Source organism: Cavia porcellus, unplaced genomic scaffold, assembly GCF_034190915.1.
Source record: "Cavia porcellus strain 051 isolate PalLab524CR breed Dunkin Hartley unplaced genomic scaffold, mCavPor4.1 scaffold_21, whole genome shotgun sequence".
NCBI lineage: Eukaryota > Metazoa > Chordata > Mammalia > Rodentia > Caviidae > Cavia > Cavia porcellus.
In genome coordinates this window covers 19,383,895-19,397,907 of record NW_026947504.1, presented here as the reverse complement: position 1 = coordinate 19,397,907, position 14,013 = coordinate 19,383,895, and the positions used below count along the sequence as shown (strand labels likewise).

The window sequence follows — 14,013 nt, the reverse complement described above, 5'->3', positions numbered from 1 at the left end:
TGGTTTGTTCTATTTCAAACTGTGCACTAGAAATCTTGGTGTTTACACCGAAGATCAAGAACCACCAAACTGTGACCTGAGAAGTGGTTGCCAGTTTTTATAAATAAACTTTTACTTGTAGGCAAACTATTGTTGTCCACACATATTTTATGGCTGCTTCTAAGCTACCATTATTGTGTTGAGTACTTGCAAAAGGAAACACATCAACAAACAAAAGTGTACACTATTTAACACTTTTCAAAAAAGTTTGCTGACTTTTGTTATAGAAACTCTGGATTCTATTGTATGTCTCCACATTATTTTGAGTTTTTAAAATTTTTCATATGCAATTAAAATGCGTGAGTTTCTTATTGGAAATTTTGCTTTCTGTCATGTTTCATGTTTTATTGTCACATATTTGAACTGTATTATGATTACATTTATCATGGGTAGTTGGTACACACATAACATTGCTTAAGTCCTTTTTAGATCCCTACTGTTTCCTTCTGCATCTTTGGACCCCTTCTCCTTTAGGTTTACACATGTTTGTAGTATGTGGTGGTCACAATTCTTGTGGGGACTTGGTACACGTATTAATAATATAGCCCTGTATTTTTTATTGATCTCTTTTTTCCCTCCCTTTACCCGCTCTCTATCTTTTGGTTTCTTTTCTGTATGCAAAAGATTGATTTGGCTATTTGTTTACTGTTTTTTCCTCTATTTTGTTCTTTATTTATACATTTGGCTTCTCAAATAATGGGAAATCATGCAATGGATTAAATTTGTGTGTCTGATCTACTTTACTTAACATGGTTTCAAGGTGTATCCATTTTCCTATAAATGACTCTAGTCTTCTTCTTCTTCTTCTTCTTCTTCTTCTTCTTCTTCTTCTTCTTCTTCTTCTTCTTCTCTTCTTCTTCTTCCTCTTCCTCCTCTTCCTCTTCTTTCTTCTTCTTCCTCTTCCTCTTCCTCTTCTTCTTCTTCTCTTCTTCTTCCTCTTCCTCCTCTTCCTCTTCTTTCTTCTTCTTCCTCTTCCTCTTCCTCTTCCTCCTCCTCCTCTTCCTCTTCTTCTTCTCTTCTTCTTCTTCCTCTTCCTCCTCTTCCTCTTCTTTCTTCTTCTTCTTCTTCTTCTTCTTCTTCTTCTTCTTCTTCTTCCTCTTCCTCTTCCTCCTCCTCCTCCTCCTCCCCCCCCCCTCCTCCTCCTCCTCCTCCTCCTCCTCCTCCTCCTCCTCCTCCTCCTCCTCTTCTTCTTCTTCTTCTTCTTCTTCTTCTTCTTCTTCTTCTTCTTCTTCTTCTTCTTCTTCTTCTTCTTCTTCTTTTTTAATTGGTACCAGGGATCCAACTCATGACTGTGTGCTTGCAAGGCAGGCACTTATGCCACTGAGCTAAAGTCTCAGCCCCTCATGTCTTACCTTTTTGTGGTGGAATAGTATGATATTGTATATAATAAATACCAGATTTTCTTCATCCTTGCATGGCTTGATAGGTTGCTTTCAAGATTTAGCCATTATGAATTGTGCTGCTGTATGTGTGTATCACTGTAATGAGATGTTTTTAACTCTTTGGGAAGATACTTAACCAAAATACCTGGGTCAAATGGAATTTCTAGGGTTAGTTTTTTGAAGATTCTCCATACTGACTGACTTTCGTATGGAGTTCTATCAGTTTACAAGCAGCAATGAAGAAGGGTTCTTTCTCTCTGAAAGCCTGTCCAGCTCTTGTTGTCATTTCTTGAATGTAGCCCTTTTTTCTGGAATTCAGTGAACTCTTAGTCTTCTCTGAATTTGCATCTCTCAATTGACTAGAGATGTTGGATATTTTTTCATGTGTTTATGGCTTTTTACTATTTTATCTGAGAAGTGTATATTCACATCACACATACTCATTTTTTGAGTGGTATTTAAATTTGGAATTTTTTTTTAGTTGTTTATATATTCTAGATGTTAGTCCTTTGTCTGGTGAGTAGCTGGAAGGTTGTCTCTTCACTCTGTCAGTGGTTTCCTTTGCTGTGCAGAAGCTTTTTAACTTGATATGATTCCGCTGGTTTATTCTTGGTATTATTTGTTGTGTGTGTGCATCTGGGGTTCTGTTTAAAATGGTTTTGACTGCACTGATACTTTTTCTTAAAGATTATCATTTACAAATATTTGTGGAAGGAACTGCTCAAGGTAAATATTCAGTTTTTGCTTCCTTGAAAAACTATTTAATCTTCACTCATGTATAAAATTTTAACCAACTTTAGGAGACTACATTGACAGTTTTTCTCCACTTTTCTTCTTTGAATGCATCGTGTGCCAAGATACAATCTTTATCATATTCTTAAGCTTAAAGGAAACTGTTCATTATTTCAGTAATTATTTTAATGTTTGCTGTGTTCTTTCACAAACATTCTGTAATGGGAAATAAATTTCCTTTAATGATTACCTTGCTCAGATTTTTTTTTAAGTAAAAAAAAAATCACATATTTTTGTGACTATATACAAAAGAATGTTTTATGTCTATGGATATATTTATATACTTAATGACATTAATCAAAGGCGTAATACTAAACTAACTTTATGTCCTTAGGAACAATCTCACTTGTACTGTTAATAAGTGGGATAAATCACTATTTTTGCTTTCTTTAAATATTTTACTCTGGTTTGGATATCATGAATTCTGTTTACAAATGTGCTCTATCTTCTCTCTAGAGAGTTTATGTGGATTGAGAATGCAGCTTTCTTGAGAGAGTGTTAATTTTAGATCAGGTGTAGAAAGAGTAACAATTATTTTTAACTTTGCTCATGAATGTGCTCATGAAAAGAGTTAAGCATTATTCTGTAATAAAATTACATTTGTAATAAAATTTTGAGTTATTAAAACTATATTTTGGAGGGAAGAAAATTCCATGCAAAATTTTGTTTTCCATAGAAGAAAAAGGAGTTACATGTCTAAGGATTGTTACTTACAGATACATGCATTAAGATTGTTTTATCAAGGAGCTGGGGATTTAGCTCAGTGGCATAAGTGCCTGCCTTGCAAGCAGGCAGTCATGAGTTTGATCCCCAGTACCAATAAAAAGGAAAAAGACCAAGAAAAAAAAAAAAAAAAAAAAAAAGATTGTTTTATCATAATGTGAATTACAGAACATCTTAAATAGAATTATTAGTACGAAGAGAGACATGGGTTCAGATTATCTCCGTAGATTAATGTTTTGATATAAACGTATGGATAATTAATCTTTCATTTAAATATATAATGTAGACTACTCATGTAAACATGTTAAAAACCTATTTGATAAAAATATTCCAATTTATGTAGCACGCATTTAATGACTTTTTCATTATGAGAGAATGAAAAAGGAAAATACAGTATTGTGCATTTTTGCTGTATATTCATATGCAAAGCATTTTAAGTCTTAAAGTTCTTCTTACCTGATATGTTAAGAGGCTTTGCCAAGCAAATGGAAAACTCTATGCAACTGTTGCCTGTATAACATGTAAAGAATGTTTTGTTCTAACTTAATACCTCACACTGCCCCTTAGAAGAGGTGTGGCGTTATGTAGCTCTTAATACTACACATGTTTGACACTTCACGTTTTAAAAATGAAAAAAGTCTATATCATTTCTTCAATATTTTTCTGCCCTGCTTTTGACAGTTCAGCTTGAACTCCAGACTCCAAGTTATTTTTAACACTGAGGCTGTAATTTACTTACATAAGATCTCTAGGCGTACAGAACAGAAAGTATATGAGACCTCCTCCTGAGTGATTTATTCTACCTGACTGTTATTATCTTGAAAAGCTGCCAAGTTTGCTTTTTATCCTTTCAGTGCCTCAAGTGGGAATCAATTAGAGTACTTGCTGTTTTGAATAGCAGATAATGGTATGTCAGTAATTAAGACCACCAATAGTGTTCAGGAGGCAAGTATCGTTCTAAAGGAGCTGCAGACAATTTGGTTTTTAGTTCAGAATGCAATAGCCGCTAATAAACTTGACTAAACTAATTTTTGTTACAGAAAAAACGAAGTTTTATTGAGTAGAAATAAACCACTTCTGCCTTGGTGGGAATTCACCATTTGATTCTATAATTATAAAACATTCTTGATACAAGATCTTGAAAAGTAAATTTACATCTAAGATATACAATTCTCAGGTCAGAGATGTGCTATTTTATAGGCAAGGGTATACACAAAAGCTCATCATCAGCTGTAGGCTTTTCGAAAGTTTAAAATATTGCAGAAGCACGGTATTTTGGGAGATTCTTTCAAATAATTTCCAGGATGGATTTTTCAGAAATGTATGTGCAAATAAAAACTCCACAGCTAGTGCAAACTATATCTTACATATAATAAGGTTTAGTGGTGTGAAATATTTTGAGGCAGAAAAAAATGTCTTTATTGCAAAAAAAAAAATAAGGAAGAAAAACATGGCACACTTTTAGACTGTTAAGGTTAGGAAGTTCGAGACTCTAAGACTAAATTTTAAAATAAGCATAAGAAAATAATATTCTAGGAGTTGTGGCAAATTTAATATTAGAGTTGTGTGTTAAGCAACATTTCAGTGCTGTGACCAAATATCTAAGAAAAGCATCTTGAAGAAGGAAAGAGTTATTGTAGCTCAAAGTCTCGGAGGTTCGTCCATGGTTGTCTGGCTCCATTTTTGTGGGCAGCAGTTGAAGCAGAGGGTGTAGTAGGGCAAAATTGCTCAGCACATAACAGATGACAAACAGAAAGATGGGAAGAACCGGAGAGAACTGGAACAGGGACCGTATACATCCTTTAAAGGCACCACTCACTGTCCTCTCACGGCCAGTGCAACTGCGGCCTCCTCAGTGAATTCTGCACTAACAAGGTCAGCACTGCCCTATCTGGTCACTTCTCTAGGCACTGTCTCTGAACACTGGAGATCAGGCCCCCACTACGTGAATCTTTGGGAACACCTCTCATTTAAATCATAACAAGTTGTTACAAATTGTAGCAGTCCTAGATGAAGCATTAAATGCATTCTTCTTAATGTATTTAGTAGATTTGTTTTACATTTGTTTTAAATACAACCACCAGCTTCAGTTTCCAAAGACAGCCTTTTTATTTCCCAACCTGCTGGTCAACTGCTAAGTGATTTCATTCTTCTCTGTCTTTGTAGGAAAAGCAAAGTCACTTATCAATGATAAAATTTAATTTATAAATCAGATGATAGAGTAACAATAATAAGTATAATACATTATAATTAGAGCACTATGCTTTCATAAAAGTGATGTAAAACTTAAAAGTTGTTTATTTCAGAAATTTTCCATTTTATATTTCTGAACTCTGGTTGACCACACATTATCGAAGACCTGGAAAGTGGTGTGGACGGGGAGCCCCACGTGCAGGCCTCCTCCCCGTGAGAGCGGACTCCTCACCTTTCCATGGCCATGTCTTTCACATTGCCACTGTTTCTGTCTTTGACACCTGCTTTTCTCTAGAATTCTGTCTCTCTAGGTCTCTGACTTGTCTGGGTTTCTATCTGTGTCACTCAGTTTAGATATTCTAGCTATCTGTAAATATCTCCCCTTAATTTTATATTTTTATGCTTGTTGTTACTAAAATATTAGTGCCCCTCCCACAATCCTCACCCATCCTATAGAACAGAATGTGCTTTAGGAGTGGGTCGGCAGGTGTTTGGCTATGCAGGTGTCTGGACAGGCTCTGCGTGACAAGAGCTGGGTGTATGGCTTCCAATCATCTTCCCTTTGGCATTTCCCCAGAATCCTGTTACTCCTTCTTAGCTACTTTTCCGAATGTATTTTAGTTTCCTTTCATTTTTCCCTATGAGTCTATCCCACAGATCCAGAATTCATTTATACTTAGATAAACCTGACTGGTAATCATTTACAGAAGATCCTATGGTGCTAAGGTTATATGCTATAACCATGGCATATAAGCATGACACAAAGTGCAAAGCGGATATTCTCAGGAAAAGAAGGCACTGAATTCATTCCACAATATAGATACTTCTGCTTCCAGCCTGGTTCATATCAAAGTATAGATATTACTTTAGCTTAAGATTTTCTGCTATGTCTATATAATCTTGCATAACCAATTGTGTTTTATTTAAAGAAGTTTTAATTTTATTAAATAGAATTTCTATCATTATCAATCTCATCACTATAAACAAAATGTACTGTTTCAGTTATGTGTAATATTAAAAGTACCTATGCTATCAAAATATTTCTTTAAAAATATTGGCCTAAACTCAACACTATGACTCCTTCTCCTCATTGGTTATCTTGCACATTTTCAGCATGTTATTTGTACAGGATTGTGGTGCAAGGTGGAAGGGGAGAAAGAATGCAAGACCAAACTGGACCCACCAATGGATGGAACCGACTGTGATCCTGGTAAGGTAAGTCATTTGGGGTCCAGAATTAATAAACTATTACATGCAACGTGATGCATTTGCATTTTCTCCTGCTGACTAGATAAAGACCCTTCTTTACATGCATGAAATAATTTCAGTGTATATAAAAGTATTAGTATATCATCTGTGTTTAATTTTAACTTTCCTACTTGTTACAAATTTGTAGTAGTGTTATTCATATTAAAGTGGTGTACCGGCAAGCATGAGGTTGTGAGTTTGATCCCTGATACAAAAAAACTAAATAAATTAAGTGACGTAGCTTTTACTGTTATTTTTAATAATGTTGAGGGTCAGAAAATAAACTACCTACTTCCACAAAATAGTGGATTCATATTTTTGCTATTTAAATCAGATAGAAATAAAATTAATACATATGATATCATAAATAGTAAAAGTTCTCAATGCACTTTTGAATCTTTTGAGTTCTAAAATATTTTCTCAGAAGAGCAACAAACTATTTAACTAGTCTTACTGTGCTGCATAAGGCTATAGGAATTTATTAGTGTACATTACAAGATCAAAATAAGTGCTGTTATATAAATAATTTTCCCTTGGAGAATATGAAATAGTTGGAACCCATATGCATTTATAATTATGGTTAATTTAATAAAAAGATAACTGATCAACACTTTATAAGTTTTTTTTAACTTTGACACTATGATATGGAACGGTTCTCCACTCAATGATTGTAAGATTAGAAATCTTGGTTCTGAAGAATATGGATGTTTATCACATTTGAAAATGAACAGTAACAGAAAAACTCTATGGTATATTTGAGTTTCCTTACATAGGAAAAAAAGAGTAATTCATGTAGAGTATTAGTTTTAAAGCAATTTAAAAACATCGAAATCTACTTCAGGAAAATTGTCCTGAAGAAGTATTAAATACGCACAAGTTCACACACACACACACACACACACACACACACACACACTACGACACCTCTCTCAGAATGTAATTTGCAATGTGAAACATCAAAAATATTCATACAGACAGGAATGATTATAGCATAGTTGTTTTTAAAACTTTAAAAATGTTAATATGTTGTAATGTGTGTGCATGCGTGTGTGTTAGTTGAGAATTATAAGACATGGCTCTTCAGGCATGTCAGAGAAATTGATTCTTTGTGACACCATTTGAGATTTAAGGAAAATACAGTTTGTGTGTCAATTGGAATGCATATATTTCATAGTATATATTTTTAAACATATAAGAAGTTGTTTATGGAGTTTGGTTATGGAATTTATTATAATAAATTGTTGATAGAGTTTATTGCTATAAACTCCAAACCTTCTTAGTAGGTAACATTTTAGGAGTGAGTTGAAATGATAGGAGTGAAGCATATGGAAAATACATCTTTTCTCCATATATTTCTGGGTTGTATAACATAAGCATATAATATTTTATCATGTCTATGATTAATTTAAAAAAGAAAAAGTGGACAACTTGCTTAAATTAAAAAAAAATTAAATGACTAAAAGTACTTATCATTAGATAGTGTCAATAAAAAATGCCAATCCAAGCAAAACAATGAAGGTAATACAGCACTTCAAAACAAGATAATAGAAAATCCATAATGGCTACCATAATGCTCTTGTTATCTTCAAAATAGCTGCCCATATCATCAGGCATAATAAATTCAATCAAAATAAAACCAATCAAAACAAAACAATGAAAATGATACAGGGTTCAAAAGCTTTATTTTGTTTGGTTTTATTCTTCTAAAATAAAGAAAATTTTAAAAAATTTTTTCTTCAAATGGCTCCTTGGCGGACATTTCTGTGAAATGTGAGTTGTTTACACATCGTCCCAACTATTTTCTAGTGTGCTTAACTGGAGAGTCAGTTTGTTCTATTTTCTACTTAAATTACACACAGAAGTACAACAATGTGTACATCGCAGGCAAGTCTCATGACCTTATGCTGAGTAATTTATGGCTTCTTTATACAATAGCACAGGCAGTAATTTCCATCATCCTTGAAACACAAAGGTAGGGATATGCAGAGATAATCAAATAGACAACCAGTTAGCTGTAAACATCACACAAGACATTCATCGTGTTTCATATTTCTTTAGCACCATAAAACCTCTCCATTTTTATAAATTTGGTGTCCTAAACATTTTTCACTGTTATTTTTTTTCTCATACTTTTGAGGATAATTTGTAGTCTTGAGCTTTCTAAAGTAGATTTATTCTTTTAGTAATCTAAACTGTAATTGCTCAACAAAAGTATAATGTTCTGTCTCGCTACAATTATGTTAATGATAATCTTAGAGGTTCTGTCATGCTTTGTATTTTAAAATAACTGGTGTGCCTCTCAGTTTCACAGGACACGTGGGCTTCCTCACATGTCCCTACGTTAGAGGAGCCATCGCCTAAATAGCTTCCACCACTCTGCTTTTGTGCATAGTACCAGGAATCAAAGCTGGAGATATTTTACTTTTGTAACATTCTCGTGGTATTAAGCTGTGTATATCTATCTAGTTCATCTAACACAAAATTCTGAGATTCAGAATGATTCTGAAGATAGAGCTTGATGCCCTATTTGTAGATAGCATTTTTCAAATTAAAACATGCTTTTTCTCCTTTTCTCTTTACATTTTAATTTTTGTGTAAGGTCTGTCATTTTGCAGTTTGCCATACAAATGTGAACGTGCTTACATTTATGCTTGATGAGATTAAAGAGTTGATAAATGATTTAATAAAAACCAATGAATGTATGTATGTATTATTTCTTTTTTATGTATAGTATTTATTCAGAGTAGATACTAAAAGGAAGTTAAATAAAAATTTGCTAAAACTATAGGCTGTTTTTAAAGGATTTTGTGTACTGTAGTTTAGTATAACATAGTTCAATTAGTTCAATATATAGTTCAATAATATAGTTCAGTAGTTATTTCTGTTCCTACATTGAAATTCTTGATATTGCCATCACCATGAATTATTGGAAATAAGAAGAGTACAATCTATTAGTAGTCACAATGTGTGTATGTAAAGAGCTTTTTACCTTCTTTTCTTTTTCTTTTTTCTACACTGTGTGTGTACAAGATTTGCTTTAAAAAAAATATCATTATCAGGTTACATTGACATCCTCGTGACCTTCTAATCCATGCTGTCATGAAGTTACTAGACAGCTATAGAAACAATTGGTAAGATAGAAATATCATATTTTTAGCTAATATATTGTCTCAGAAATATCAATATCATATGTTCACTTAGCAGTTTTTTGAATCAGATTGAGTTTGTAAATAAGACAAATCCTGAACTTTTTAAACAATGTGTAGTATATCTTTTGAGGCTAAAATAATGAAAATATGTGATAGAAAATGTTGCTAGCACATTTATGGAAAGTATCCTTTCGAATGCTGTTGGATATACTGCGTCATTTAAACAAAAGCATTTAATGTTGTGCAATGTTGAAGCACACTACCACCTAGGAGACACAAAATCAGGTCCCTATGAGTTAAATCTAAATTGACAGACTTTAAATATTGTGCAGTTATTCTTTAAATTTCACTGTTTGTGTAGGCACGTTGTCTTGTGTATCTGTTTCTAGGTTTATTCATCAGCCAGATGTTATCTAGCTTACATCAGGTGCACATCTAGATCCCATTCCTTCTTGGAAAACTCAGTTTGTTATGAATTTGACCCCAGCCTTTCAATGCCATCTTGGTGCTAAGTGGACAAGGAGCTTTGATATGCACCCTGGGAAAAAATAAACAGCTGTCAAGAAGGCCAAGTACCATGATCAATTGCAGTTTGACCCTTTTACACTGGGTGTTTTTCCAAAAATGAATGGCATGACATTGTTAAAGCCTTATAACCAATATATGATGTAAAACATTCATGTGATCTACTTTTTCTCCTTTTCCAATTTTTAAACTGCAATCTTGATAAATTTCTAATTCATTTAATAGAGGTTTTAGCATGCTGGTATATTAGTAGTTGGTGACATTTAATTTTTTCAAGCTTAAATTTAAAACCTCTTGTATCCAAAGAACTTTAAGTTTATATTTTGACATTATTAAAGAAAATCGACAAGGACTAATTATTTTATTGTTCAAACAAAATAGTATGATATCATCTTCCAAAATGGGAATATATTCTCAAAAGGGGAATATATTCTCAAAATAAATTTTAAGGGAAGATATTTATTCATCAATAATGACCAGAATGAACAGAATTTTTGTTACATATTTGGTTATAGTTAACTTCACTTAATTCCTTATGCTTTGCGGTTAATTCTTATTTCAACCCTTGAGAAAATAAAATCTATTAGATAAATAGGATTTTTTTCATACCTTGGAAAAAAATCAAGCTAAACTAAGAGCATCGCTGTAATTTTGTCACGATCTTATTAAGTACAGAAAGTCATTTATGGTGAGTAAAATCAAGCTGCCAATACACGAGCTAATTTTTACTTGTTTTCAAAATGATTTTTCTTACCTTTAGCATGTCTGCTGCGACCATCATTTTTTCCGATTTTCAGTAATAAAGAGAAATTATCATACTCTTGTCCACATTCCTTGATTCCAGAGAAAGTCATTCTTATTACTTTTAAGTTCTGGAAAAACAAAATAAAAATTAAAATGATAATGATTGCACTGCCTTTGATTTATTTATTTGTTTGGCATAATATCTTTCTTAGTTATTGTTCCCGGTTACAAGATGCTGCAGACTAAGATTTTCAGACTAAGTATAACGAAGTGACAGAATTTCAGTCTAATTGCTCATCTTTCAAACATCTTGACTTTCGAAAGAAAACTTATGGCAATATTAGCACATGAACTTGGTGAGAATTCTCTGAGAAAAAAAATAACAAGAGGTCTTAAGGATGGTGCTCAAATTCCATCACAGTGTCCAGGTTACCAGGAAAGGTAATACTCTGAATCACTAACATTAAAAATCAAAGCTGCTACACTTGCTGAAATACCTCCATCAACCCAGTTCTAAAAGGCTGTTTACTGTTTTTATTCTGGTAAATTATTCATGTTTTGTCCTTTAAATTATTGTTTCTCGGATTCTGTCAGTTTTTCTCTTTGTACAGCCTGAAATTCCTTCTCGATCATCTTCACCTTACCTCTGTGACAAATCCTGAATTCTCACTGTTACAAAATAAGCAACCAAGAGCTGCTCTCATGATGAGACTTAGTTCTAGAACTTGATCATTATATTCCAATGACAAAATGCAGGTGGAAACTTACTTTTGGCCTTTTTTTTCAGTCAACATATTTTGGGGTATATGTAGACCTAATTTACTTGCATGAATCCCAGTGACTGTATAGACCAGTAAATGATTTTCAGTTGTGCCCTGATTTGTTCACCTAAGACATAACTTTTGGAATAGTGGTGTAAGGCTGGAGAGTGTACCAGCAGGACCTCAGCACCTGAACATCTGGCGGGAGAGTGGACTGAGTGGAGTTCCTGTAGCCGGACCTGCAGTGCTGGGACCAGCAGTCGGGAGCGCAGATGTCCAGGGTAAACTAAGAGGGCCTGCTCTAGGGGAGGGCGTTGCTTTCTTCAGTTTTGAAGTACAAATATTTTATCAATGAACTATGTCATAAAGAATCCCTCAAATTCTACTCCACTTTGGAAAACAACAAAGCTCCTCTAACTGCCTGTTTATATAAAAACCTTCCTTTTAAGAAGAATGTAGAATCCACATCTTCTGATAATGAAAGCTACAAAATATGTTTTCTGGGTAAATAGAATGCTGCATTTCAGTAAGCAGGGAGATGCATATTTGAAAAGTTATGTGAACATTAAGGAAATCGTGAGAAGAGTAGGACATGGTAGAGCTCCAGAGAGATAAAATGTAAGAACAAAACTGATGGCAATAAAAGCTAAAACTAATCAAAACCAAAAACATGTTGAATACATACGGACAGAGATTATTACAATGTCAGCCTGTTCAGTGCCATTGCTCCTGCAGAGATTCTAGGAAATTAGAAAGTCGATTCAGTCTTGGATACTGCCAGAACAGAGCTCAATGGCACAGTTCGGTCATAAGCAGTTTTAAAGAATTTATTTAAAATCATATTTAATAATTCTAAGAACCATACTTTTATGGGAATTGCAAACTTTCTATTTTATCCTCAAAGTCTGCCCTATACATTTATAGGTTATTTTTCATGGCAAGTTGGCTTTGATTCCTCATGTAGTTTTGAAGATAAATCGATTAAACATTGAAAAATATGTTTTAAAAACTAAACATGGATTTCCTACTAGTTTCACTGAACGTACCCAATCTTTCAGACGTTGATTTTAACTTAATGTATTATATGCTACTTATAACTTTTTAAAATTTTTATAAATTAGTAATAATTTTTTTTCAAGTAAAATTGATTGCTTGTACTATCTTTTCTAGGCTAGGTTCTGAAGCAAGGGATTGTAATGGTCCCAGAAAACAATACAGAATTTGTGAGAATCCACCTTGTCCTGCAGGTTTGCCTGGATTCAGAGACTGGCAATGTCAGGCCTATAGTGTTAGAACTTCATACCCAAACCATGTACTTCAGTGGCAAGCTGTTTTGGATGAAGGTATGGCCCACAGATCAATCCTATCTTCTTTAAGTGCGCTTCTAGGTTTGCAAAATATTTTTATAATGGTGGTGTTACTACACAGATTATTTTCTAGATATTTGTAAACTTTATTTTTTCTACTTTTACTATCTTTTAATAAACACATCATTAACAAATATATATATATATATATATATATAAAGCATAATAAGTACTTACTAGAAAATTTAAAATAGTTACAACATCAAACACTGACGGAGATGAGATAAACTGAATCTTTCTGACACTCCAGTGGAAATATAAAATGATATAGCCACTAGCAGTCTCTCATATAACTAAACATACATTTAAGATACAGTGTAGAAACTATAGTCTTGAATTATGGAAAACTACTCGATTATGAAGAACTGACTACTGGTCTATGCAACAGCATGATGGATCTCAGAGAGTTATGCTGAGTGTCTACATCAGAATTGACACATATTGTACAATTCCATGAGGATAATATTTTTAATTGAGAAACACTACCGAGATACGTACCAAATTAGTTGTTGACAGAGGTTAGGATAGTGCAGGATATTAGAGAACCCTTTACATGGCCCAGTCATCAGGGATGCATGCAGTGAGTCCCCAGTCTAGTGCTTGGCAGAAAAAAAAAAAGAGAGAGAGAGAGAGAGAGAGAGAGAGAGAGAGAGAGAGAGAGAAAAAGACAAGAATTGCACAAGTTAGTTAGGACTCTGGAATGATCCATGTCCTCTGGGGATAAAAGACCCCAGCTAGCCACCACTTAAATAGCCAGTGCAGGAAGCAGGTTTGGTGCTTGTCTTGGAACATTGTAGCAGCGGTGAAAGAATGGACACATTTACCATCAGAAAGGGAACAAGGTGAGATTGCTAATCTCATTGACCAAAAGGAAGCAGGGTTTCTGCACTGCAGAACTGGCCCAGAGGTAGGCAGGGTAAGGTCAGCCTGAGACAGATACATGTCAATTTATAATTCATTGTCCCCAACAGCTGGGGGCAATGATGGGCATTACTATAAAGGGAATAGTTCAGTATCTTAATTGAGGCAATGGTTACATAAACCTACATGTGTGATAAAAAGCCACAGAACTACTGTACATGAACCCATG

At 33.9% G+C, this 14,013-nt stretch overlaps 1 protein-coding gene across 3 annotated transcripts in view; it reads left to right on the top strand.

Annotated features, from left to right (window-relative positions):
- Window positions 1-14,013, top strand: part of Adamts19 (ADAM metallopeptidase with thrombospondin type 1 motif 19) — a 234,747-nt gene that overhangs the window by 140,952 nt on the left and 79,782 nt on the right. For all 3 annotated transcript variants that reach the window (XM_063232406.1, XM_063232408.1, XM_063232407.1), the window contains exons 11-13: window positions 6,243-6,344; window positions 11,707-11,837; window positions 12,727-12,899. In XM_063232406.1, the coding sequence (XP_063088476.1) occupies window positions 6,243-6,344; window positions 11,707-11,837; window positions 12,727-12,899 (406 nt within the window). The remainder of the gene's footprint in view (window positions 1-6,242; window positions 6,345-11,706; window positions 11,838-12,726; window positions 12,900-14,013) is intronic.